This window comes from Centroberyx affinis, unplaced genomic scaffold (assembly GCF_046629955.1).
Source record: "Centroberyx affinis isolate AG114_WGS23_722 - 3 ecotype Tasmania unplaced genomic scaffold, CSIRO-AGI_Caff_v1 ptg000270l_1, whole genome shotgun sequence".
Lineage (NCBI taxonomy): Eukaryota > Metazoa > Chordata > Actinopteri > Beryciformes > Berycidae > Centroberyx > Centroberyx affinis.
In genome coordinates, this window is record NW_027278950.1 from 588680 (window position 1) to 613352 (window position 24673).

The 24673-nt window shown below is 43.5% G+C and overlaps 1 protein-coding gene across 2 annotated transcripts; it reads right to left on the reverse strand.

Moving 5' to 3' along the window:
- Nucleotides 1-96: 96 nt before the first annotated feature.
- Nucleotides 97-24072, reverse strand: elmo3 (engulfment and cell motility 3). Of its 2 annotated transcripts, XM_071547283.1 has the most exons (21): nucleotides 23897-24072; nucleotides 19343-19443; nucleotides 15847-15887; nucleotides 15581-15653; nucleotides 14094-14144; nucleotides 13374-13543; nucleotides 12391-12490; nucleotides 12073-12224; nucleotides 11242-11320; nucleotides 10498-10548; nucleotides 9864-9986; nucleotides 9211-9333; nucleotides 8959-9063; nucleotides 8229-8337; nucleotides 7986-8122; nucleotides 3590-3753; nucleotides 2628-2740; nucleotides 2395-2499; nucleotides 2218-2297; nucleotides 2048-2128; nucleotides 97-1953 (listed from the first exon to the last, which is right to left on the reverse strand). In XM_071547283.1, the coding sequence occupies exons 2-21, from the start codon at nucleotides 19418-19420 to the stop codon at nucleotides 1741-1743; spliced, it is 2148 nt and encodes a 715-aa protein (XP_071403384.1). In that variant the 5' UTR covers nucleotides 19421-19443; nucleotides 23897-24072; the 3' UTR covers nucleotides 97-1740. The 2 variants fall into 2 exon arrangements, with proteins under 2 accessions (XP_071403384.1, XP_071403385.1); XM_071547284.1 differs by lacking the exons at nucleotides 7986-8122; nucleotides 8229-8337; nucleotides 8959-9063; ... (10 more) ...; nucleotides 19343-19443; nucleotides 23897-24072 and adding an exon at nucleotides 5674-5797.
- Nucleotides 24073-24673: the final 601 nt, after the last annotated feature.

The following is a 24673-nucleotide window of genomic DNA, read 5'->3' on the forward strand; positions in this document are numbered from 1 at the left end:
AATGGTGTTAATTTTATCAATAAACCAAAGTTTGGCTTCTTATCCTTCTGCTTTGGATTGTCTGTGAAAAAAACACACAAATGCATTGCTTCAGTATAAATCAAACTGTCTTTATTTATGTCAATTCACCCATCTTGGTTGCGAAGCACATGATTCAAAGGGAATATTAACAGAGCGGTGTGTGTTAAGTCAGGAATGCACTGTAGTGGACAGTCATGACTGCGATATGTATTGAAATCACCCAAATCATATGAAGATGGTGCCCAATAAATACTCACACACTCTCTGATATAGACCTAGGCCAATTCTTGATTAAAATCCTTTCAATTAGAGTATTTGCATCAGCACTGAATGCCAGATGGGTGGGAGTGTGTATACGCTCCATCTCACCATGCAAGAGTAATTCATATTTCCAGAATAAAATTCATCCACTTCAGAATTAATTCAGGATTTGATCCAAGTCTGCTCAGAGAAATCTAAAGGTCACTGATTGCCTACAAGACAGATTTACAGGGATGATTGTTGGTATAATACAAAACTTGTTACAAGTTTTCAAAAACTAGTTTAGACTTTACTGTGCCTACTGTGGCACAGTTGATATTGCCTATTACTGGTCCTACTGTTTTACAGTAAAAAACAAAACAAAATGCCAGGTTGGTTCATAACGCAGGTCTGCATCATTCACACTGTCAGAAGGCTAAATACCCAGGTACCGCAAAAACAACAACATTATAACATTTCCTAACAGACTGAAATTCATATGGACCTTTGGGAGCATATATGCTCCAGAGCAATCAATCATTCTTGAGCAACAGGGGATCCATACCACGGACACAACATAAAAATATATTTCTCCTTAATATGTTGATAATGAGGACTAACGCGTACCATATCGTACCTCAAAGATGATTATTTAAAGCTACCTCTTGTCAAGCCAAATCGGGAACCCAGTGTGGTCCAGTTAATGGCTGGAAACACACTCAAACCTGTGATCGATAAAAATGGAGCGACTAAAAATAGAGCAGAATTTGACAAAACTGAATGGAAAGAACCAAACAAAAGCTGAACGCTTTAAGATCAGTTATTGATATTAACACCAGAAGCAGCTGACCTTTCTTGTGCGACAGATCATCTCAGCTTGAGAGCCTCAACCAGCAATAACCAGCTACACTAATTAACATGCACACAGGAATATTCCATATATTGTATATAATTTCATATATATTTAGAAATATCAAAATGATTACAAAACGGTCTCAAAGTACCATTACTGGAGTAGATCTGCTGTGTTGTATGGGATCAAGTATTGCAGTTTTCCAAGTTTCCAGAGAGCTAAAGACTTGTGGAATGAGGAGGAACGATGAGTGGAAAGGAGGGAAGAGGAACGACAGATACTGAACTGAAACATTTCTGCAAGGCCTTTGCTTCTGATCACAGAGGAGGAGTGATACTCTGCAGCATCAGTACAGTCAATTATCTTTTTGGTAGCAACTCAGACCTTGAATGATTGTTGTTCAATAGAGAGAAACCATTTCCAAGAGTTTCATCACTTCCTCGTTTCACTTGGATGTCGGACTTATAAAAACAGGCCACATAAATCCATTACCATGGTTATAAATCTGTTATAGGAATAAGTGCATGGATGCACAGGTCAGATCTCACCACACACACACACACCTCTCTTAATGCGAACATGTACACACACACACACTTATATATACACACACACACACACACACACTACTGCTCGGCCTGGCTGAAGTCGTAGCAGAAGTTGTAGTTGCTGGGCGGCTTGGGGACGGGCGGCGCGTTGTCCGGGATGGGAACGTTCTCCAGGTCCAGGAGGCGGAGCTTAATCTCCATGGAGAGGAGGATCTCCAGCTCGCTGCGCATCGATTCGCTGCTCATGTCCCGCCCCAGGAGCACGCTCAGTCCGTCTGTCCACAGGCAGAACTGGGAGACGGAGGGACGAGGGAGAGGGAGGTGTAAGTATGTTGGATATACTCAAACATTTACATCAGATTCTCACATCTCGCATCTGACTCACATCAGTTCTGGAGGAGGCGATGAAATTCAGACTGTACTCTTCTACATCATACGTGATGCTGAATGCCAGGTCCAACACTTCCTACAGACACATTTAGACTGTTAAGACATGTAATTTCTAGCAGTGGAGGGTGAAGATAACCATGACTTTAGTAGATAATAAGCGCTGACCTTGGTCTGTTTGCCTTTGTTCTCCTTCATGTGAGGACAGTCTTTCCCTGTCAGCAAGGCTTTGATATCTGCTACTGGAACTGAAGAAGAGGACGAGAGAGGAGAATAAGAGTACTGAACAGAGAAGATAAAAATGTTAAGTTTAATTCTTTACTATCCATATACTATAATACTCACTCTTCTCTTGCAGCGTTTCTATTGGTGGATTGTCCATGTCTTCCTCCACATCGCCGTAGTGAAGCACTTTGTGATTGGGCGACAACCGACAGTACCACAGTTTATCTGGCAACAACAAACCAATCACAGACCAAGGTTAGTGAGACAAGGCACAGTGTACAGTCCTTTTCCTGTGTGTGTGTGTGTGTGTGTGTGTGTGTGTGTGTGTGTGTGTGTGTGCGCGTGCGTCTCACCCTGTCTGCGTCGACTGCTGATCTTTCTGAACAGAGTGCCTTGACACAGCCTGTTGAGTCTCTGCTGGCGGATCAGCTCAAGCAGCTCCGGCTTCAGACGCTCTTTGAGTTCACTGGAGGGAAACACACACACACACACACACACACAGAGTTATTCAGCGAAACGTATGTGTGTTGTAGCCTAGAAGACATTCATCCCTGTTCAAAGAATATCTAACAGCACGCTTTGTCACACATGTTTTTCATCCTCTTTGTCATTCAAACTCTTAAACTTTATTGTCCTGAAAAGCGAACTTTGGTTTGCAGAAAGGGTTTACAAACCAACAATAAAACCATAATAAAAACACAACACAAATCACATGACATAAAAGCACAGTAAAACACATCACAAATCACCACATAAACCAATAAAGGCCAACATCAGCTGACAGGACCACAGTTTTTCAATCCTGTCTTCATCATTTTTTGATGGGAAATCGAATAGGGATCAGTACAGTACAGTACAGACAAGAATAAACCCCACATGGCTGGTTGGCCCCTAATGTGGCAGCAGCACACGGTCACACTTGTTGTTTGGTAACAAATAGAGCCACAGTAGAGGACAGTGGCTACTGGCTTGTCAGCTGGTTCCATAGGGGTGGAAACTACCTGGACCAGAGTCGTCGATAGAACAGTTTGATCAGGTTGTGCTGCAGATGCCATGTTGTTCCACTGTTTTAAATGATGATAATTCCAATTGTTTCCAAAGCAAATTAGCTTTTTTCAAGAAGTTTCTTGACTCAAGCATCATTTTCTTGATTAGCCTTACTCTTACACTTGAAACTGCACTGAAAACCACTGGAATTACCTCACCTGCATTGGCAGAATCTATCTCTTCTTTTAAGAAAAGGAAGATTTTTAAGACTTGATATGAGACTAAATGACTTGTACAGAGAGGTGGATGTGTGAATCCTGCTACTCACAGTACGGGCGGAGCGAGAGTCTCTTCCTGGTGCAGCCGCTCTGTCTGTCGCAGCTTGAGGATCTCGCTGTAGTTGAGAGCGTTGACCTTGTTCTTGAAGAGCTCCAGGGAGGTCGGCTTACTGGACAACGTCCTGGTGATCTGCTCCCTCACCACCTGCATCACCTGGGGAAGGACGGACGGAGACAGAGAGACAAAGACAAGAGTTATACCTAGCTCCAGATGGACAACATTTTGGTCATCTGTACTTATGTCACATTTTCCCAGGGAGTTAGGGATTTTGTTTTTAAAGAGCTCCAGAGAGTCCTAGTTATCTGCTCCCATGGGGGATGTGGAGCAGCAGGCTAGCAGGATGGACTGAATGAATGAATTGGAAATGACAGTGAGAGAACTATGAGTTTTGTTGTACCTATTCTCTTACAATTACTCTGGAGAATAGTAGTGCTACTAGTAGCAGTACTTAATGGATCCCACGGTGGGAGATTCTTTCATCAGTGAAAGGTTGTATCACTACAAGTGCAGAAATCAGGACACGGCTCACGTAGAAAGTCTCATCACACTGGGAACAATTGACTGCTTTAACCTCTGAAATGTCCAAAATAAATGTTTTGGCTCACCCACCAAGGGCTGGTAAACTAAGAAAAAGGTACCTGCCAAGAATCATTTTTACCGACCAAAATGATTAATATACATTTTTCATAGAAATATGTCACTCTACCCGTTTTCAAAGCTATGTCATACATTGAATCAGGTACTGTGTGAAACATCCAGTAAAGAGACTAGAGCAGTCTTGGTCTTCATTTTTTTTCTTTTTGGTGACCTCAAAGTTGCTGTATCTCACACATTAAATTTCAACTAACTTAAACTAGTCAATTATTCAGGCAGCAGAGAGACAGCAGGAAAGGTTTACAGAAGCTTAGATGTTACCACTTTGTGTAGAGCAGCGTTACAGGCAGCCAATCAGCAGCCAGTTTGTTTTAATTTGCTCACAGTCAGTACAAGTGCATTTTATATTGTTTACTAGTGTATATGAGTAACATTTTTGTTGATATGAATCTAACCCCTAATCATGACCTTTGACCCTATTGTCCAGGCTGTTTACATGTAGAGAATATTAGCATATCTGTTGTGCCACTGTGTGTGTCTGCGTGTGTGTGTGTGTGTTCTGCATGACTTGTTAGAGTGAAGCTTACACAGAGAGACAGAGGGTGACCCTGGTCACCCCAAACCAAGAGCTCAGGGCATTTGGTCAAGCTGTGTGCCTGCGTGTGTGTAAAATCTATAGCTCCCTTTAGTATCAGGGCCACGGTTGTAAATTGTGGAAAATCTATATAAAAATCTATAGCGCTTCCACCAAGCCAATGCCAGCTAATTGTCTTACTCTCTCACACACAAATGGCACTGCTGACCTAGATCATTCCTGTTCACACACAGTTTGAGCAACTAATTAGTAACTAACATGTAACTAGACCAATTCAGTACAGATCTGTTCAGTTAGAAGAGATGTGTCCACACAACTACATAGGCCTACTATAATACAAGTTATCTAGAATTCAGACAGTTTCCTAGCTAGATTTGAATGTGGGGTGGGGGTTGGGGGGGGTGGGTACAGCACCCCCTTGGCTGACACAAACACCTCCCCACCATCCAACAATGGCTTTAATGTGACCAAACTGACCGCAGCTTACGACCACAGAGAACAAGTGTAGCCCAATCCATCTGACAGCAGTGAAATCCAGACTGTCACTCTATATTGTGTGAAAATGCAGCGACACAAAACGGGCAACTCGAGTTTCACATTGTGACACCCTGCTCAAGCCCCCTGAGCCAAAATAACCTCACTGTCCAGCAACTTTCACATGATACCAGCCTCAGTCACTTCACACCCATCAACCATGTGTTATGTCACGTTAAGTCTCGTGTTTGTAATATTTTTTATTGTAAGTGGTCACATTTTTAACAACTTGGCCTGGAACTATGGATGTAAAAAGGACTGATTGACATGGGCTGTCCAAGCTCAATTCACTAAGCAATTACAAATTAAAAAAGAACACATTCCAAGCAAGTAAGAAAAAAAAATCTCACCTCCATCTTTCGTCCGTCAAGCACAACTCTATTTCCACAAATATTTCAATCCAAATCTGAATTCCACCCGTTGTCAAGAAACACAAATGAAGCGAGAGAGGGATGAGGAGGAGTGAAAGTGAGGGAGAGAGGAGAAGAGTGACAGAGAGAGAGAGGGAGAGAGATCACCTATATGACAGGAGAGGTGCAGTCCTGTGGGTGTTTTGTAAACAGACACCCTGATAGTCTCTCACACACACACACACCCCTGTCCAGCCCCTCTGTCATTTAGCTGAACTAGCCAATAGGAATGGTGACTGGCAGCTGTCCCTGTTCCCTAAAAACCCTGCATCGTGTGTGTGTGTGTGTGTGTGTGTGTGTGTGTGTGTGTGTGCGTGGATGACGGTTATCACAGGGGGTGTAAGGACCCACGCAAACACACACGTGCGTGGACAAACATAGACCAGCTGCCAGCAGCAGGCAGCGAAGGAATAATTAGCGCCAAAAATTGACATGACAGTCAGGGGGCGATTTGATGGAGGGAGGGATGGAGGGAGGGATGGAGGGAGGGAGGGAGATTAGAGCAGAGAGAGATGGGTAGAGAGAGAGAGAGAGAGAGAGAGTGAGAGATATGCACATGAGTGACGGCTAAACATAGCCTCTTAACAGACCGCCTAACTGAAGTCTAAAACATTTTGAATTCCTGCAGTGAGTACTCTTCCCAAACCTAAGTTTGCGATATCAAATATTCCATAATTTCATGTAACCACCGAACTAACCAATCAACAAAACTGATCTCTCTCTCCCTCCTCATTACTCTCTTCCCTCTCTTTGGTTTCTCTTGCCCCCATTCCCTTCATCCATCCAACTCTCTCTCTCTCTCTCTCTCATATTGTTTCCAGAGGTTTTCTCTGTTGTTGTCCAATTATTGCTGATGCTCCAGGCGCATTGTTTTCCTTGTTTCCTTCTCCCTCTGTTTCTGCCGCCCACCACGCTTCTCTTTGTCCACCTAATGCCCCTTTGTCCTTGCCCCAAAGCACCCTGGGTAGGGGGCCGCGGGCGAAAACAAAGGCCGGTCTGCTGGCCCGGCGCTCAGGACACTGGCCCGCTCCCGAAAGGTCGAAAGGTCGCCGAGTTTTATGACCGCCGGGAGGGCACTTTGTTGATGACGGCTGAAATGCTGCTCGAGACAAAAGCTCCGCCGCTCTCCCTTTCAGGAAGACAGGCTTTTCAATATTTTTCCCAGACCTGACCCCATTGCTGAAGTCTTGACTCACACTAGTTCCATGGTGCCAGTACAACTGACTAACATTGTGGTTGTAAGGTCACTCTGTGTTCCTGAGTGCTAAATTCTGTCTGTGGGGGAGGCAGAGAGTGGTTAGCATAAGAAAGCACCCATAGAAAGTCACCATGGTATTGTTGCTACTGTGTTTCCGCACACTAAAAACTAACACAAATCTACTTTAAAAGCCTGTTTAAAAGGCTGCCACTTGACCAGTTCCATCTGTGTCCGAACAGGGGCCTATGTGGCTTTTATGGTCGCAGGCCCAGATGGGCAAGCGGCATGGAGGAAAGATGTGAAAAAGTGTGCATGCAAGGGATGACCACTTTTAACATTATTTTATCAGTTTGGGGAATCATATTTGTGGTCTGGCCTGTCTGAAATTACAGTGGGCTACCACAAATAGGTCTATGTACTGAGCAGCACCGCATTGCTCCACCACAGGGTTTGTTTTGACCTTGTTTAGTAGCTGGCAAGAGGCAGACCTGTTCTGGCCAGGGGAGGCTTAGATCTGAAATACCCATGTCATCCATTTACACACACAACGTGACAGTTGACATGCCACTGTGACATTCTGGACCAATGACTGAGCAGTTATTTGCCATTGTAGCAGAGTCGGCACGCCTGAGACCGTGTAAGCCTAAATATCTCCCTTAGCAAGGGGGAAATGTCTCCCAAGTCTCTCTGGTTTCCTACATGGAATACCTGGTTCAAATCTCATCTATCACTCCTTAGTCAGAATCAGATTTGGTTTATTGCCCATGTAAGTTTGCACATACAAGGAATTCAACTTGGTCCTCCTGCCCCAGACATGGGTTTCCCAACAGCATCTTTGTGTAAAGATGATTTTGTTGAATTGTACACCAATGGACTAAGATGAACTAAGACATCTTTAGGAAACACAGTCTGTGTTAGAGAGCGATTAGGAGGTGAGTGTAAGTTTCTCCTAGTCTGCCAAAATCCTCTTGCATGGGGCCTTCAAGGTCTGTGGTGTCCTGTACTGAGCAGTAAGACACGCTATGCTATGCTATGCTATGCGAGGCTATGGTACCTTGTCAAAGTCCTCCTGTGTGGCTCTCATCTCCTTCCACGTCTTGTTGAGCAGCTGGATACAGACACAGAAAAGCTCCTCCATCAGCCGGTCCTGGCTGAAGAAGATGGGGTGGTAGTCTGACCCGGTCTCTGAGGCTGCCGCAGAGGAAGGGATGGAGGAAACATAATATCCTCAGTTATAGGAGGGGTTTCTCCAGGAGTTGTGGTAAAGGCTGTACTAGCAGGTTGGAGGGGGACTTACGGGGCTCTCCGATGCGAAGGATTTCACACAGGATGAGCGTGAGCTGGATGCTGCTCCTGGCAAACGGACACTCGTGTTTATCCTCCCTACTGCTGTTCTCCAACACAAACTGATGGAGGGAGAGAAATTCCAAATGAAAACTCTCAACAGTCCATAATTTGTCCTCTATAAGTCAAGGCTCTGTCATGATGCAGTGTTTTATCAGACTGATAAAAACACTGCATCATGATATGAAATTGCATGACACAGAGACGTGAGTCTAACCATGACACTTAAGTCACAAAAACAGCTAAGTTAAAGCAGATTTTAACTTAACATTTCTAGCTTTTAAACATGTTAGCCTCATATGTGTGCTCATTCAGTATTTACTGTCCCAGTGGTCATGCAATTGCTGTGGACTGTAAATTCTATCAATACAAGAATAACATAAGAACGACAATGAACTGCTTTGATCGAGTGCTCTATGCTTTTTTTTTTATTTACAGTCACATTTTTCATGTAGTGATTTTGCCTGTTTTTGATTATAGATAAAGACAGTCAGAAAAAAGTGGTAAATATACACATCCAGAACAACTGCCGACGGTTTACTGCCCAAAAAGTCTTACAAAGCTATGGTTAGTTATAGTTAAGTTATATAAGTTATATTGTGTCATGGAAATATCACTTTAAACTTAACTAACACTTTAAACTCTTCAAATTATTGAATAAACAACATATAAAAAGTGCTCACCCTACTGTAGGCGTCAGGATAGCGTGAGGCAAAATAAAACATGGTGTCCAGTGCTAAAAGACCAGGAGGGGTTCGCACCAAGTCCTGACCAGGGTTACTATTGTTCTGTAAGGAAATTAACAAAGATAACACTAATCACACTGATACAAATAGAAATATGAATCCTGTTATTATCCTCATATTAATACTATTACTGACAACAATAATGACAATAAATGGATAGATAGAAACTACTAAAGAGTAGAGGCTTACGGAGAAGCCCAACTTCTTGAACTCCTTGGCACAGAGCGAGCGTCGTCTCTCGTGGCTCAGGCTGTTCTCGCTCTCCGTCTCAAACGCCGCCTGCCGCAAACCATGAAGGATGTCCCGCTGGTCCTGGAGGGAGAGGGGGGAAATTGACAAAGAATAAGGTAAAAGATGGACATTTACTGGATGTTGTGTGCATGTTGAGTGGACTTAAACGATTAAGTAGGTTATAAGAGAAACAGCTTTATTTTCTATCTTAGTCACCGTCACACACATTCTTCGTCTGCTGATTTTAATGGTTCATTTGACCTAGTCTATATTAATATAATGAAACCTGATTTTACATATCTACTTCATGTAAAATCCAGCGCTAGAGAAATGAGTGAAGCCTGGCTATGCTGACAGCGCTACCTGCCTGAACCTGAACAGGGAGAGACAGTTGAGTAAATTCAAGTTAATTGAGAAAAGGATGGTATTAAAAAACTGTTTTGTGTTCAAAACGTAGGCCAATAGTTTGTCACGTAGAATTTTTTGGTTAAAGTGATTTAGTCTTTTACTGTATTCTGGAAAGCTGTATTCGGGGGGCGGGGGGGGATTGTTTTCGACACAATTACACCACTGGTCTAATTTGACTTAGCAGTTGCAGCGTCATGGCCCACCTGGCTGTAACAGTCGAGAGGCGTCCTCATGCGAGGCTCCAGGTGATTCAAGGTGACCGACTGCAGCACATAGAGGTAGTGGGCCATCTCATCCCCGACCGAACCAGAGCTATGGATGATATTCTGTAGAAGTGAAACGGCACATGGTTACATTAGCTATCTCTTGAGTAATGATTGAACGTATAGAACTGCAGCAGGCAAAGTCTTCTTTCATGAAATATTAGTGATGATTAGAGATACTGGAAGCTGTGTGTTTTGGAACAACAGACCGACATCTTCAACTGAATCAGAGCTATGGATAATCTTGAATCTGGGGTTCGATTAGGTGCTTAGTTTACATACATTAGTGCTGTGTGAACCACTACAACAGGTAGCAGCAGTAGTGAGCCTTATCATTCAGTAATGAACCAAATGTATCAATAATGTCCTGAAGAAAGAGAACCACAATATGACAGATAGTTTATACCACTTAATACTTTGGTACAGTGTAAGGAATGACGTTAGGGGCACTAAAATATCCTAACAATATAACTGGAATTTATGAATGACATATCTTTCTTTCACCCTCCTCTGCCCTCCTAGAAAGATAATCACCAGTTACTCAAATTAAACTTAAAATAAGTAGATGATTTACTTTATAAATGTACTGCCGGAGATTCTTCTTGGTCAAGAATGCAAACAGCTCCTGGAAAAGACAAACAGAGAACTTTTGTCACATTGTAAAAGACAGTTGGTTCTCAGTGATTTATTGGCAGAATGTGGTGCAATGACACAGTTCTAACATGGGGTGGCGATGTACGGTCAGTAACGGGTTAGTGGGTGGGATGAGGGTTATTCTGTGTGGGACCTCTGTGACGAAACCAGCACTCACTGGCACACACATCTCCAACCAAACCTCCTTTTGTTGGGGACTGATTTGCTCTTGGATTGGTCTGACTGATAAGAGGCGTGGATTTGTTGACCTAAAAGTGAGGAAGTGTGTCTATGTGTGTGTGGGAGAGAAAGGGATAGAGAGAGAAAGAAAGAGATAAAGAAAGAGTGTGTGTGTGTGGGACAAAGAGAGACAGCTGAGACAGAGAGAGTGTGTGAGAGAAAAGAGATGGGGGGGCTGAAAGAAGGAACTGTTTCCGTACAATGAGAGAGAGGCAGGAACAGAGCAGAGCGAGAGAAAGACCTATCTGTCTGTCTGTGTCTCAAGCTTGTCTGCAGCAAAGCCAAGAGGAGCAGACAGAGTGAGACGGACAGACAGATAGACAGAAAGACAGTGAAACAGACAGACACCTATTTGTCTTTTGCATCCTTGACTGTCTTTAGTGAGGCCTTGAGGACAGGAAGACAGGGAGAATGTTCGAAAGACAGAAACAGATTGAAGCTGTACCTGTCTGTCTGCATCTCCAGCTGTCTGTAGTAAGGCCATGAGAAGGGCCATGGCTTTTGTCTGTATCTGCTGGTTTGTCCTGAAAGGGAGAACAGAGACAGGGGTGTGTGAGACAAAGTGACTGCATAATGTTCCACAGCTGTATATAAAAAGCAGCGCTAAAGCAGTGCTTTGGGTAAAAAAGGAAGTGAAAATCAATATAACATTGTGGAAATCATTGTGATACCTGGGTATAATAACCATAAAACAAATGAGACCATGGTGGACGATTGGCAGCCTCTATCTCACGCCAGCGGTATTTTTAGTGCTACTGTTTCTCAAAATGAAGACCACATATCCCATAAACACCGATGTTTCCTGTCGCAAAGAGGATGTTGGTACTTGTCCCCCATCCTCCTCCCTGGTGTCACTCTGCATGTGTTTGTTTTCTCTTTCACTTTATTGAAAAGGATAAACGTCTTCGAAGTGATTTTTCCATCGCCCTTTTACTCGTTCCACCATCTGCCATTGTGAGAAACTCTGAAAGCTTTAGCTCATTTTGTGCTGGAAGAACAGTAGCCTCTTCCTGTTTTGCACTGTAAAGTTAACTAACCTTGGTGCCATAAAGCAATACAGTAGATTTCCCAATAAATCTGACCTGGGCAAACACAGAAGCCGATAGAAGCTGCCAATCTTCTCTTCCTTGTTTGCTTATCTTCTTTAAATGATACACCTAATGCTTTTAAAGAAAACAATATTCCTATATCTAATGAGTGTGGCTAAACACATCCTATGTGTTAAATCAACCACTGACTGGTTGCTATGACCCAGTCCATATCTTTGTTTACTTACACCTGTAGGTGAGCGATGAGCCTCTCCAGAGTGACTTCCTGTTTGACCTGTAGGAAGAGGCTGTGGCTGCTCAGCACCATGCTCTCCAGGATGTCCAGGGACACCTGCTGGATCGATGCATCTGCCACCTTAGCATTGACAAAACTGGCAATCTGAGAGGAGAGGAGGGAAGGAAGGAAGGGAGAGAAGGAAAGAAGGATGGAAGGAGAGAGAGAGAGAGAGATAAACGATAGAGACAAGGGGGGCAAAGTCAGTGAAAAAAAGCAGTGTTGATGAATATGACAGAGGACACACAGAGGGACAGACAGGCACAGATACCTTCTTGATGAATACACAAGAGAGGTTCTCCCAAGAAACTATCCCATGATCCATCAGTTCCATGAAGCCCGTCAAAGTGTGGGTCATGATCACAGGAGCCCTGACCGAGACAGACACACACACACAAAGATATATTATGAACACACAGACACACACAAATACTATGCAGACAAGCACATGTACTAATACCCAGTTATGCATGCAAACACACACACAGAGAAACCAGAGCACAGATTTAGTGTAATTCTCAACTACTGACTCGACTACTGATAACTTGAGGTGTAAATATTACTTATATTAAACCTGTTCCTCAACTGAGTTTTACAACGTGTCATTTCCTTGACACTCCCATGATTCAGCCAGCTGTGCTGCTCCTGCATGCTGCAGCATGAGTCTGTCAATGTTACTTATGACCAAGACGGACAATGTGGGTGTGAAGGACTAAACTAAAATGAATTGAGAGGCTCTGACCCACTGCCTTGCCAACAAGTGGGAGGAAACCATCTCCTTCTACAGAATCTGACTGTCTTCTAGTGTCTGCCTTAATTATTTAGCAGGCACAATCCTTGTTTCTCCATACAGACTTAGTTTAGCAGGATATGTTGCTACATGTGCAGCAGCCACTTCACCTCTCAGTACCAGCCGTATCTATCTGAGCAACAGCATTCCACTGCAACCGAGGAAAATATGCACTGCTCTGCTGCACCCCCCACTCCTTCCCACACACACACACATTCCAGCACACACTCTCCTTCCTTCCTTATTCTGCCTCATTTTAAATATGGATTCATATATTCACATGTGCACATATTCACCCATAGTTAGTCTCTCTCCCTCTCTGTCCATACAGAAATCCTCAGGTATGAATACACTGAGAGGGACTGCTTAGGGGCTGAGTATGAACAAGCCTAAACACACACACTCTCCCTCTGCACACACACACACTCACACAAACACACAGACAGACAAGTAGGAGCACTGACTCGTTAGCGTCCTCTACTATCTTGACCAGTAGGGCGTGTCCATCTCGGCTGATGAACTCCTGAGCGAAGGTCACGTCCGTGGAAACACTGGCCAGTTGCTTCAGCGAATCACAGCGCACGCCGGAGTCCGAGCTCTGGATGCCCTTGTACAAGTCCTCCGCACAGCGGCCCTACATTCACCAGCATTAACAAAATACACAAGGAGAAACATACCCACGCCCACATGTAAACATGGACTGAGACAGAGATGCATGCATAATCACACACACCGTACTCAATATCCAAGTGGAAAAGCAACAGATATTAGCAGTAAACTTGTCTAGCATCTTCTGAAAATTTATGACATAATTTATGACTGCCTGGGAGCTGAATTACAACAATAAGCAATAGAGAGACAGAATTAGAGACACTAGAGATACATAGACAGTTGAAAAGTGACAGCTTTATCCTTTTCTAGTTATTCACATTGTATTGTTTCACTTCTTTGCAACTCAGCTACTTGCAATAGTGGTGATACATCAATGCTGACTTATTCTAACGTTTCTGCATATTGTAACTCACTCTGAAGTATATAAGCCTCATGCCAAATGTAAAGGAGTGAGAGAGTGAGATAGACAATGAGAGTGAAAGAGGGAAAGAGAGAGACTGGGATGGAGGAATGTGAGAAGAGGGAGGTGAAAGAAGAGAGCATGGCTGAGAGCCTAGCAGATGCAGACTCACCGGTGCCTTGGTCAGACGCAGAATGCAGCCGTTCTTAATGTCCAGGCGATTCTATAACACACAAACAAACACATATGTGTGCACAAACACGCGCACACAGAGAAAAAACGATTTAAAAACAGTAACAGAACCAAAACACATAGACACACACGATCACAGACAGACCACAGGGTAGACAATGAAACACACAGATAGAAATAATACACACACACACAAACACACACACACAAAGACCACAGAGAAGAGAAACACGTGGGCCACAAGTAGACAGTTGACTCCTGTGCACACACATAAACAGCACAATAACACAAACACAAAACCACACTGGGACAAATATAGGCACCTACAAACTCTAGAAAAACACTAAGACTGATTACTACTCACACATAGTGCTTAGACAGTATATAATCATTATATAGGTGCGACATAGGAAAGTGAGTGCCAGAGAGAGAGAGAAAAAAGAGAAAAACAGAGTGAGGTTGGATGAGGCTCAAGACTGAAAGAAAATATCACTGCAGCCAAGCAGAACTGGGGGTCCAATACAAACTCAATGGAAGAGACTCCTTCACTGTGAATGGATAGAATAACAAAATATTTGGCTGGTATACCTTTGATGACTTTCACTAAATTATAATATGATAGAAATTACTTAATTTAACTATTGGTTAAATGGTTTTATCTGCATCATTTTGCTAAGCATTTAAGATAAAGATGGGTTGGAAATTCTAAGTTAAATGCTACCAATAGTCAATTCCATGTCACCGTTGCCGTGACACACCAGGAAGCCTTCTGACTATCCTTTCTGATTCCTCCAGTGTCTCTGTGAGAGATCATCACACACACGTCACACACATCAAGAAGCTGCTCTTGAACTGAAACATCGGCGTTTAACAACAACTTCACCAACTTCAAAGTCAGCAGCTCAGCACCTCTGCACCCACTGCGCGAGCGCTTAATACCTGCTGTGTGTCTCACCGGTCTGATGGCGGTCCATTTTTGTGCTGTTTATTTGAAATTCCCTCTGGGATGAAGTAGCTTTCTATCAATCTATCTGATGGCATCACAGTGACTCTACAGCCCCAGCCTAACCTCTAGATAAGAGAGGGGGGGGGGGCTTCCAGTAGGACCTTTGCAAAGGGTCACCTGACACCAGGCAGCTGAGTGCATTTCCAGCTGCTTTTCTTTCTTCCTTTCTTTCTTTCACACACTTCTATTGCATGAATCACATGTTATGACCTGGGCCTTTAGGCAGTGTTAGCGTACAGTTTTAATTGAGTTTCAAGTACTTTCAAGTTCTTTGACTTTACAAGGTAGAAAACACAAAAAACACTAAAAACTCCTGGCTTTGAACCGTTAAAGAGAGATTTACATGGAAACATTTAGAAAGAACTGACTCAGATCTGCAGATAAATGTCTTTAAGATGTGCTAAAACATTTACCGGACTGATTCACTGATCTAAGGCGATTTGTACATGGATGTGACTCACCGATTCAGTGATGTATGTCTGCACTCCATCAGCATATTGCAAGGCATAGTTATCAGGACCTGGGAGATTCCAGCTACACACACACACACACACACACACACACACACACACACACACAAATATCAACTGACTAATACAGAGGATTACATACGATGTAATGAATAAACCATGCCAAACATTACCATACAGAGAAGCAGAGAGGCAGCAAGACAGACAACCTGTCTTACACACACACACGCACACACACACACACTTCATCTACTTACCCATCACAGACCTCCTTTATAACAGCAGAGAGTGGCTTTTTCTGCACAGAGACACAACAAAATAGGATGCAGTTAGACACGCATGTGGACACAAACACACACACACACACATTGCATGAAAAACCCACACCTGCTGCATGCATGCACGTCATAACAACAGGAATTAGCACACTCTACTATCAAAGTATTTTCTCTTACAGGACTGTATACATACTTGTGTAATGATATGCTGTTATGGGATCAGAGCACCACAGCTATTCTCCTTGGCTGCAAATACAGTTTGCTGAGAAAAGGAAATCCTAGAGCTCCCCCACGCTTTCTGTTGCTGCTGAACAATGTTCCCTCGCTACTCACATCCCTCTTAGTACGTAAATAAAAGCCAGACTACTTCCATGTCTGAGTCTCAGCTATCCTGCCATTAGTGGTCAGCCCAGCGGTCAACCAATCAAATGTCTTCGGGTTCTGTGGTAGACCCAATGGCTGCCCTGTTATTAGTGGTGGCTCAGGAGGTCAACCAATCACAAGTTTACGGTGAATACAGCCGGGCCAATGAGGAGGTTTTGATGGATTCTGCTGGGCCAACGGGAATTGTTATAATGTACCGGTATGCTTACCTCCACTTCACTACTAAAGGATTAAAAAACAAGAACTTTTAAAAGGAGAGAATGAGCATTTCTATTCAAAACAACAATCTTTAACGCTCATTTGTAGCGGTGTGCTTAAGATCATTGCAATACAATCTTGACACCATGAAAATATTAGTTGAAGCACATGGACTCATTGAAAACCAAAAGCACCATGTCAAGTGGCTCTTCCAGTTCCAGTTGTGTTGCTTATTCCAACTGTTCAAGTCTGTGTAATGTCCACACATGAAACAACTACCAAGACAATCAGGAAGTACCTGTTAAAGCCATTCTCTAGGATCAAACCTTCCCAAGTGATGTGAGTGATGTGAAGAGAGTGAGTGATATCAACAATATCAACAAACAGACCAGCAATTACTTGATTCAAAATGTGGGTCTCAATAAGAAAAAAAATACCTTCACAACCTTCACATTATTGACATCACATTGTTGGCTGCAATACCTTTTTTGTCTTGAAAGAGTCTTCCTAATACCAGTGTGAGCAACAACTACAACAACAAAATAAACACACCCTTTCTCTTCTACCAACTATGTAAAGCTATTGACATCATGCACACTTATCATATTCACACTTGGCAGATACGCTGTTAGGCTAATTTAAATCTCTCCCGCTGCAGCAGCTGTATCAAACCACACTGGTAAAGAGGTGAGGTGATAACCGCCCTTCTTTAGCACACTCACCACCCAGTTTCCCAAAAACATCACAGCACTAATATTCTGTGTAACAAAACTTCAACAGCTACAGGCCGGTGGCACTGACATCGCACCTGATGAAGACCTTGGAGAGGCTCGTCCTTGTCCATCTCCGCCCCCTGGTGAGTCCATCAATGGACCCGCTACAGTTCACCTATCAACCTGGCATTGGGGTGGATGACGCTGTCATCTACCTCCTACATAGATCACTCTCTCACCTGGAAAAGGCTGGGAGCACTGTGAGAATCATGTTTTTTGATTCTTCCAGTGCCTTCAATACCATACAGCCAACGCTTCTGAGGGACAAGTTGGAGCGCACAGGGGTGGACCACCACCTCACAACATGGATACTGGACTACCTCACCAACCGACCACAGTATGTGAGGATACGGGACTGTGAGTCCGACATGGTTGTCTGCAGCACGGGGGCCCAGAGCACAGTCCTGGCTCCCTTCCTCTTCACCCTCTACACTGCAGACTTCACACACAACTCAGCCAACTTCCACCTGCAAAAGTTCTCTGACGACTCCGCAATTGTCGGCCTCATCACAGATGGAGACGACAGGGAGTACAGAGAACTGACCCAGTGCTTTGTGGAGTGGTGCCTGCGAAACCGCCTCCAGATCAATGCAGGGAAAACCAAAGAGCTGGTGGTGGACTTCCGCAGAAGCAAACACTCTCCTCCTGTACCAGTGAACATCCAGGGAATGGACATTGAGATGGTGAGGTCTTACAAGTACCTGGGTGTTCACCTGAATAATAAACTGGACTGGACAATACACATGCACTTTACAAGAAGGGCCAGAGCAGACTCTATCTGCTGAGGAGGCTTAGGTCCTTTGGAGTGCAGGGGGCACTCCTAAGGACCTTCTTTGACTCTGTGGTGGCATCAGCCATCTTTTATGGAGTGGTCTGCTGGGGCAGCAGCATCTCGACTGCCGACAGGAAGAAACTTAACAAACTGGTTAAGAAGGCCAGCTTTGTCCTGGGATGCCCCCTTGACCCAGTGGAGGTGGTGGGAGACAGGAGAATGATGACTAAGCTGTCATCCCTGATGGAGAACATGTCCCACCCCATGCAGGACACTCTGACAGCACTGGGCAGCTCCTTCAGTGACAGGCTGCTTCACCTGCGGTGCGTGAAAGAGAGGTACCGCAGGTCCTTCCTTCCTGCTGCTCAGACTTTACAACCAACACTGCTCCCAGTAGACCACACACACACCAAGACTGACAATTTCACTCATGTGCAATATTGAATGTATACCAACTGTGCAATATCAGTGTTTCCTTATGTGCAATATTGTGATAATAACTGTTTACTTATTTATTTATTTATTATATGTTGCTTTTACTGATGCCTTTTTTTTTACTTGCTTTTGCACTATCCCCTTTGCTGCTGTGACACCATAAATTTCCCCGTTGTGGGATTAATAAAGGATTATCTTATCTTATCTTAAAAATGATGTCAGCATTTCAGCATTGACCTTAGCATTGATCTTCTTTAGCGTACCACACTCATGTTGTCTCTGTTATTGTTCGAGACACAGAAACAGCTCAGAGTGAAACAAAGAGTCAGTCAGATTATTGGCCCCCAAAACCAAAGCCACAAATGACCTGCTTAATTATACTGCTTCCTCAATCTTGCTTTCCAATATAATACCTGAAATGCTTAAAGTCCATGTGAGCATGTGAGTATGTCTATGTCTGTGTAGGTTTTTCACCTTGGAACACACATAAGTATGGACATCAGTGTATATGCTATAAATACATGAGCAGTGTCCTATAGTAACTTTTTGGCTCACCTACCAAAACAATTAATATATTTCCAAAGAAATAGGTCTTCAAGGTTTTCAATGCTATTTTGTGTACAGAACCAGGTACTGTGTGAAACATTTCATAAAGCTTTATGTAGAGCCAGAGCCACTGTGCTGCTTTGATTTGACTGGCTTACAGTCAGACAGAGGCACGGTGGCCAGCAGGGACAAAGTTTGAGAAGATGCACCAACAAAGACCAAGATGTTATCGTCTCAAAAGTTACCAGCAATTGTGGTGGGTGAACCTTACCACTTCATCCACCAAAGTCAAATCTTTCTGGCAAATTTTACCTGTGTGTGTGTGTATGTGTGTGTGTGTGTGCGCGCGTGTGTGTGCGTGTGTTACCTGGTCCAGTTGAATGAGCTGGGGGTACGCCCCAGGCATCTGGATGGCTATCTTCACTATGTCCTTCTGCTGAGGCATTTTGGCAGCTCTTGACACTCTCACTGTAAAGATGCAGGAGATGGAAGAGTGAACAGAAAGTGCCTCATCAGTGCTGGGCTCTCTTTCCAAAGAGAGGACACAAAGATAACCGAGTTAACTTTTTCTGGTTAGTGAAAACTATGGGTAAATTAGAACCAAAAATGGGATGAAGTTTGTTTCTGGGGTGACGACAAATCCCAAGAGTCGTTTTATGAAGACAGGGTGACATTAAATTTCTCTTATTTCTCTCTTTCTTTCTTTATTCTTTAGTGATTTTAAATATAGTGAACTACCCACCCAGCTGTCTAGTGAAGGACTCACTATCACTATCATTTTCAAAATGAAGTTGTGGGACATGTTCCTCTTTCGCAGTGTATTTACAGTGCAATGAGTAAAGCTGAGACGGCCGAAACAGTTTCTGTGTAGCGCAGATCAGGATACTGAACTGGCACTATGATTCTTTCACTCTCTCTTCTGCTCAACTACCCCCTTTCCTACTGTGTAACGCTTGCTCATACACACAAGCGCGCGCACCCACACACACACACACTTCCTCCTCAGCCTTCAGATAGTGTTCCCAGAGGACACAGAAGAAGCTCTTGTTGTGCTCCCCTCCCCTCCCCCTTCCTTGTCCGTCTCCTTCACTCTCTCAGCACATGGAAACAATACAGTTGGATCTAAACTCTTCTGCATATGCCTGAGTTGCTGATGATGAAACAACAAAACAAAAAGAAAAGAGGCTGAGCTCATGTCTGCTTGTGCACAGTGCGATTAATAAAACCCCCCCTGTATAGCCTCTCGGATACTTTGTATAATCACTCTGCTCTCAAAAGAAAGCTCTCGCACTTTATTGCAGGTTTCAAAGTGATACTCCTGTCAAAACAACCCCACACCATTACTGTCTTCTCACCTCCCTCCCCCTGAGGCAGCACCTTTCCTGATAAAGACCGCCATCAAAGCCAGAAGGAAAAACTGGGACGGCTACCTTTCCACAGCACGATTGATTGAGACTTGTCAGGGCCAAGGCAAGCGCACAAGTATTTATCATACAAGCTCAAAGGGATTATTTGTGGATGGGAAGCTGAAACCGCGAGGTCTCAGTTGACATGAAGATGCAAAAACAATCACATGAAGTTTGTTTCTGGATCATTTCGGCGGCCTAGATGGCCTAGAGAGGAAGCCGTGTTTGGCCCTGAGGTGCTGACACGGTGCTGATTTCAAAGGTCAACTTCACTACTTAGCCAACAAATAACAACACAATTCCTCACTCTGTGTTGCAGTCTTAATCTTGAGGAGATTTGGGGAATGTAGATTTGTTCTAGGGCAGCTTATGAGTCAGCGAATTCAAGGAAAAGCTCCTGGTAATGGCAGGTAATATCTCTGCAAGAACAAAGACTGCCTGGGGGGTTTAAGCTGCGTGTCTGTCTGTGGGCTGTACGATGGTTTTGATTTCTTAGAATAAAAAAAAGCTTGCCATGCCTGAGAACATGCAAATCAATCTATCTCCCTTGGTGGGTTGATACTGTGCTAAACATTGAAGAAGACCTATCCTTGCAAAATGAAACTGAATCGATTTATTTATTTGGACCCTCTGATGAGAGAAAGCAGAACTAACTTTGAATTCTCAAAACAGCCACTCTCAGGTATGGAACAGTGATGCATTCAAGAAGTGGGACTTGATGGGTACGAGTGAAGATATCCGACTTCCCCAGTACCAGGATAGCATTTATTATAAGTCACTCACTGGATTACAAGCATCAGCTAAACGCCAAAAAAATGTAAAACGGTAGAATTTAAATGTATTTGGGTTTCCTGAGACGAAGACTTCGCAGCTCCTGTAGTCGAGTCTATCCACAGGAGACACACATCAGGCTTTCAACTGTGCTCACACCCAGCCAGGCATGAGCTCATTCAGCAGAAAGAGAGGGAAAAAAAGGACTGATAGACAAATGTAGAGCACACCAGTTCTGCTCGGTGAAAACAACACTAGACTTTACTCTCAGATCAGTCAGATTTGAGAGCTAAAACAGTCAGAAGAGTCCAGAAGACTTCCAGGAGACTGTGTTTCCCCGGGCTGGTGACAAAGCACCGCTCTTCCTCCGTGTTCACGACCTGTCCCTACATGCCGCAGGACTCACGCAAGACTGGGTAGCGCTCCGCCTGCCCCGACATTCTCGCTCCGTTACGACAAGACGAGGGATAAACTTAATCTAGTCCCTCGAGCCTCAGTGCGTTCCCTCAATGCAAAAGCATAACAAGCTCAGCGAGGGCTGTAACTTTTATTCAGACTTGTCAAACTTATTTCACGGCGTTCGACGTCAAATCATCTCACTGCATTGGCTGGTGATATGACCTGTTGCAAGAAATAACTATGAGAAATAAGGGGAATAAGATGTTGAATCAATAAAAACCTTGCTCTAAGGCATTTTCACTTGTTTGCTGAAGCAAGGTGGATTATTATTAAAGTTGTGGCATTTCTTGAGTCAGACTATTCTCAACCCACCACAGACTTTGTTGTACCCTTCAAACTTGTGAGTCTCAGGAGAAAAAGATGCTGATGAATAGGAACGTTAAAGATGTGATGTTTCCTTTTCTTATCTCAGCAGAAGGTAGAAGGGAGCGGTTCACCTCTCACCACTAAAGTGGGTGTCAGAGTGTGTCCGTACCTGTCTGCATCTGTTTGTGATCTCTCTGAAATAAGTGGAATAGGGCTGCAACTAATGATTATTTTCATTGTTGATTAGTTTCTCGATTAATCGATTAGTTGTTTGGCCTATAAAATGTCAGAAAATGGTGAAAAATATCGATCAGTGTTTCCCAAAGCCCAAGATGACGTCCTCAAATGTCTTGTTTTGCCCACAACCAAAAGATATTCAGTTTACTGTCAAAGGGGAGTAAAGAAACCAGAAAATATTCACATTTAAGAAGCTGGAATCAGAGAATTTTGACTTATTTTTCTTAAAAAACTACTCAAACCGATTAATCGATTATCAAAATAGTTGCCGATTAATTTAATAGTTGACAACTAATCGATTAATCGTTGCAGCTCTAAGTGGAAAGTGAAACTACACCGTCTGTGTCTGTCTGCATTTAACCAGAAGTGCAGTCAGAGCGTTACAGCTGTTAATGTGGTAATGCCCATTAACACGGTTAACTATTATTAACATAACCTTTTGGAGCTGATGGCGTGCTAATCCTGTTCACATAATACATTTCCCATTAATGTAATAAAGTTTACCTACCATTAATGTAATAACATTTTTCTCATTAACTAATAGGAAATTATTACATTAACAGCTGCAACACAGGCAAACTCATGTTAGAGTCAGTTCACCTCTGTCATATACTGTACACAGCTGGTTTGGTCCCTCATCTTCTCAGATACAACAGCAACACTGCAAACTACACTCTAGACAGGGAGGGGGGTCATAATTTTAAAAACTTACACTTTAAAAGATGGAGAGAATCAAATGTCCAGCATGTTGAGCAGCTGTCTGTGCCTGCTCTTCTGTGAGCTGTTAGCTTCATTAAGCCTCTGTGGTCTAACCCAACACACCGAGCAGCCCAGACCTTTTGTTACACAGCAGACTCAGAAGTGTGTCACAGTCACAGACCCCCCCCCCCCTCTCTCCCTCTCTCTCTCTCTCTATTTGTCTTTCTCTCTCTCTCTCTCTCCTTCCCCCTTTCTCTCTCTCTCTCTCTCTCTGGGGGACGTGTGAAGGGGGAAGCTTTCAGCTGCCTGAAATTCCTAACCTGACAGGGCACCGCGCGCGCACACACACACACACTCACACTCACACACACTGAAGTCTGTTGTCATTGGTACCAGCAGGGACCATAGGCCTCACATTCTGCTGCTGGGTGCCCGGGAAGCAAACTGTCCATTGCAGTTGTCCTCACACACACACACGCGCGCGCGCACATACACACACGCACGCACACACAAATAACAGCCATAATGAAAAATAACATATTTCAAACACTCCTACAGCATTATTATAGGAATATTGTAGTGATACCGTAGGAGATAAAAAAAAAAAAGAAGAAATACCATAAAGTCACAATAAAATCACCGTACTGAGTAGCACAGACTCACTATAAGTGTCTATAGGAATGTTACAAGATTTTAGTGTTTTTTTATTGAGGGAAACTTCTAGAGAGAAAATGAAAGCGTCAAACTGAAATGTAGCTTAAAAACACCAGTTTGTTACAATACTTTGATGCTGTTTTACACATATAAGCTAGCCAAAGAGGCAACAGTAACAGTACAGTAACTACAGTAGTATTCTGCTGCACGACCCCCAGTCTCAGTTTTAGATATAATAAGCAAATGCATGCAGACAAAGGTCACAGAACTGTTAGTATTTATTTAAAAGAGGCTGACTACTGTCACAACCTAGTAAATACGAGTCGACATAAGTTTCCACAAGCAATGTGAGAGTCAGCTGCAGTGCTTTTTCTTCGGCTGCGTCCTACCTGGTTTGAAAAGACAAGTCGAGGGCTACTGTCCTGCAGAAACCGCCGCAGTCGGGCCGAGAAACATTTGCTACAGTCTGTTTCCCCCCAGAAAATAACTAAATCATTCCTGGGAGAGATTTGATCTTGGAGAAACTCTGGAGCTGTTCGACAACCGGAGAAAGCTTCTTGCAAAAAGTTTCCAGAAGTGATTGGTCGACTCAAAAGTTCCGGGTTGGCTGGAGTCGCTCAGGGCGCTAGTGTCAAGTCAGACAGAATAACAGGAAACCTTCCGGTCAGAACTTTCAAAATAAAGCCCTTATTGACGAACGCGTAGAGCCAGAGGGAAAATAAAGAATACTTTAGGGACGCATCTGTTGTAAATGCAAGTTTTGTTTTTTCATTGCATACATTTCTATCCATATGGGCTTATGTAAGATGATATCAGCTATAGCCCTGTAGCTGATGGTAGGCCTACAGCTAGTGTTTCATGCAATATGCCATATATACTGGGCTGCCAAAAACATACAAACAATGACATAATCAAGTCAAGACGGCCAGAATACGCCACCACTGAAATGCCTTGTACTTGCAAACACTGAACATAGACTACTCGGAAGGGCTTTTTCACGTGATAAATAGAAAGCTTTTATTATGAAGGCACAGTCGCATAATTTCCGGTGTTATTCTAGCTAATTATCTCTAGCCTGACGAAGCTGCTTCTCCCAAAGTTCCAAGAAGTGTAATTGATTAACTCGGAGTTCCGGGTTGGGCAGAGCCGGTCACAGCCGCCCCCTG

Coding starts and splice junctions, on each gene's coding strand:
- elmo3 (XM_071547283.1), bottom strand. CDS start 19,420: ATGCCTCAGCAGAAGGACATAGTGAAGATAGCCATCCAGATGCCTGGG. Junction 10,549..11,241: donor CTGGAGATGCAGACAGACAG/GTACAGCTTCAA, acceptor TGTCTTTTCCAG/GAGCTGTTTGCATTCTTGAC. Junction 2,129..2,217: donor ACAAAGGCAAACAGACCAAG/GTCAGCGCTTAT, acceptor ATGTGTCTGTAG/GAAGTGTTGGACCTGGCATT.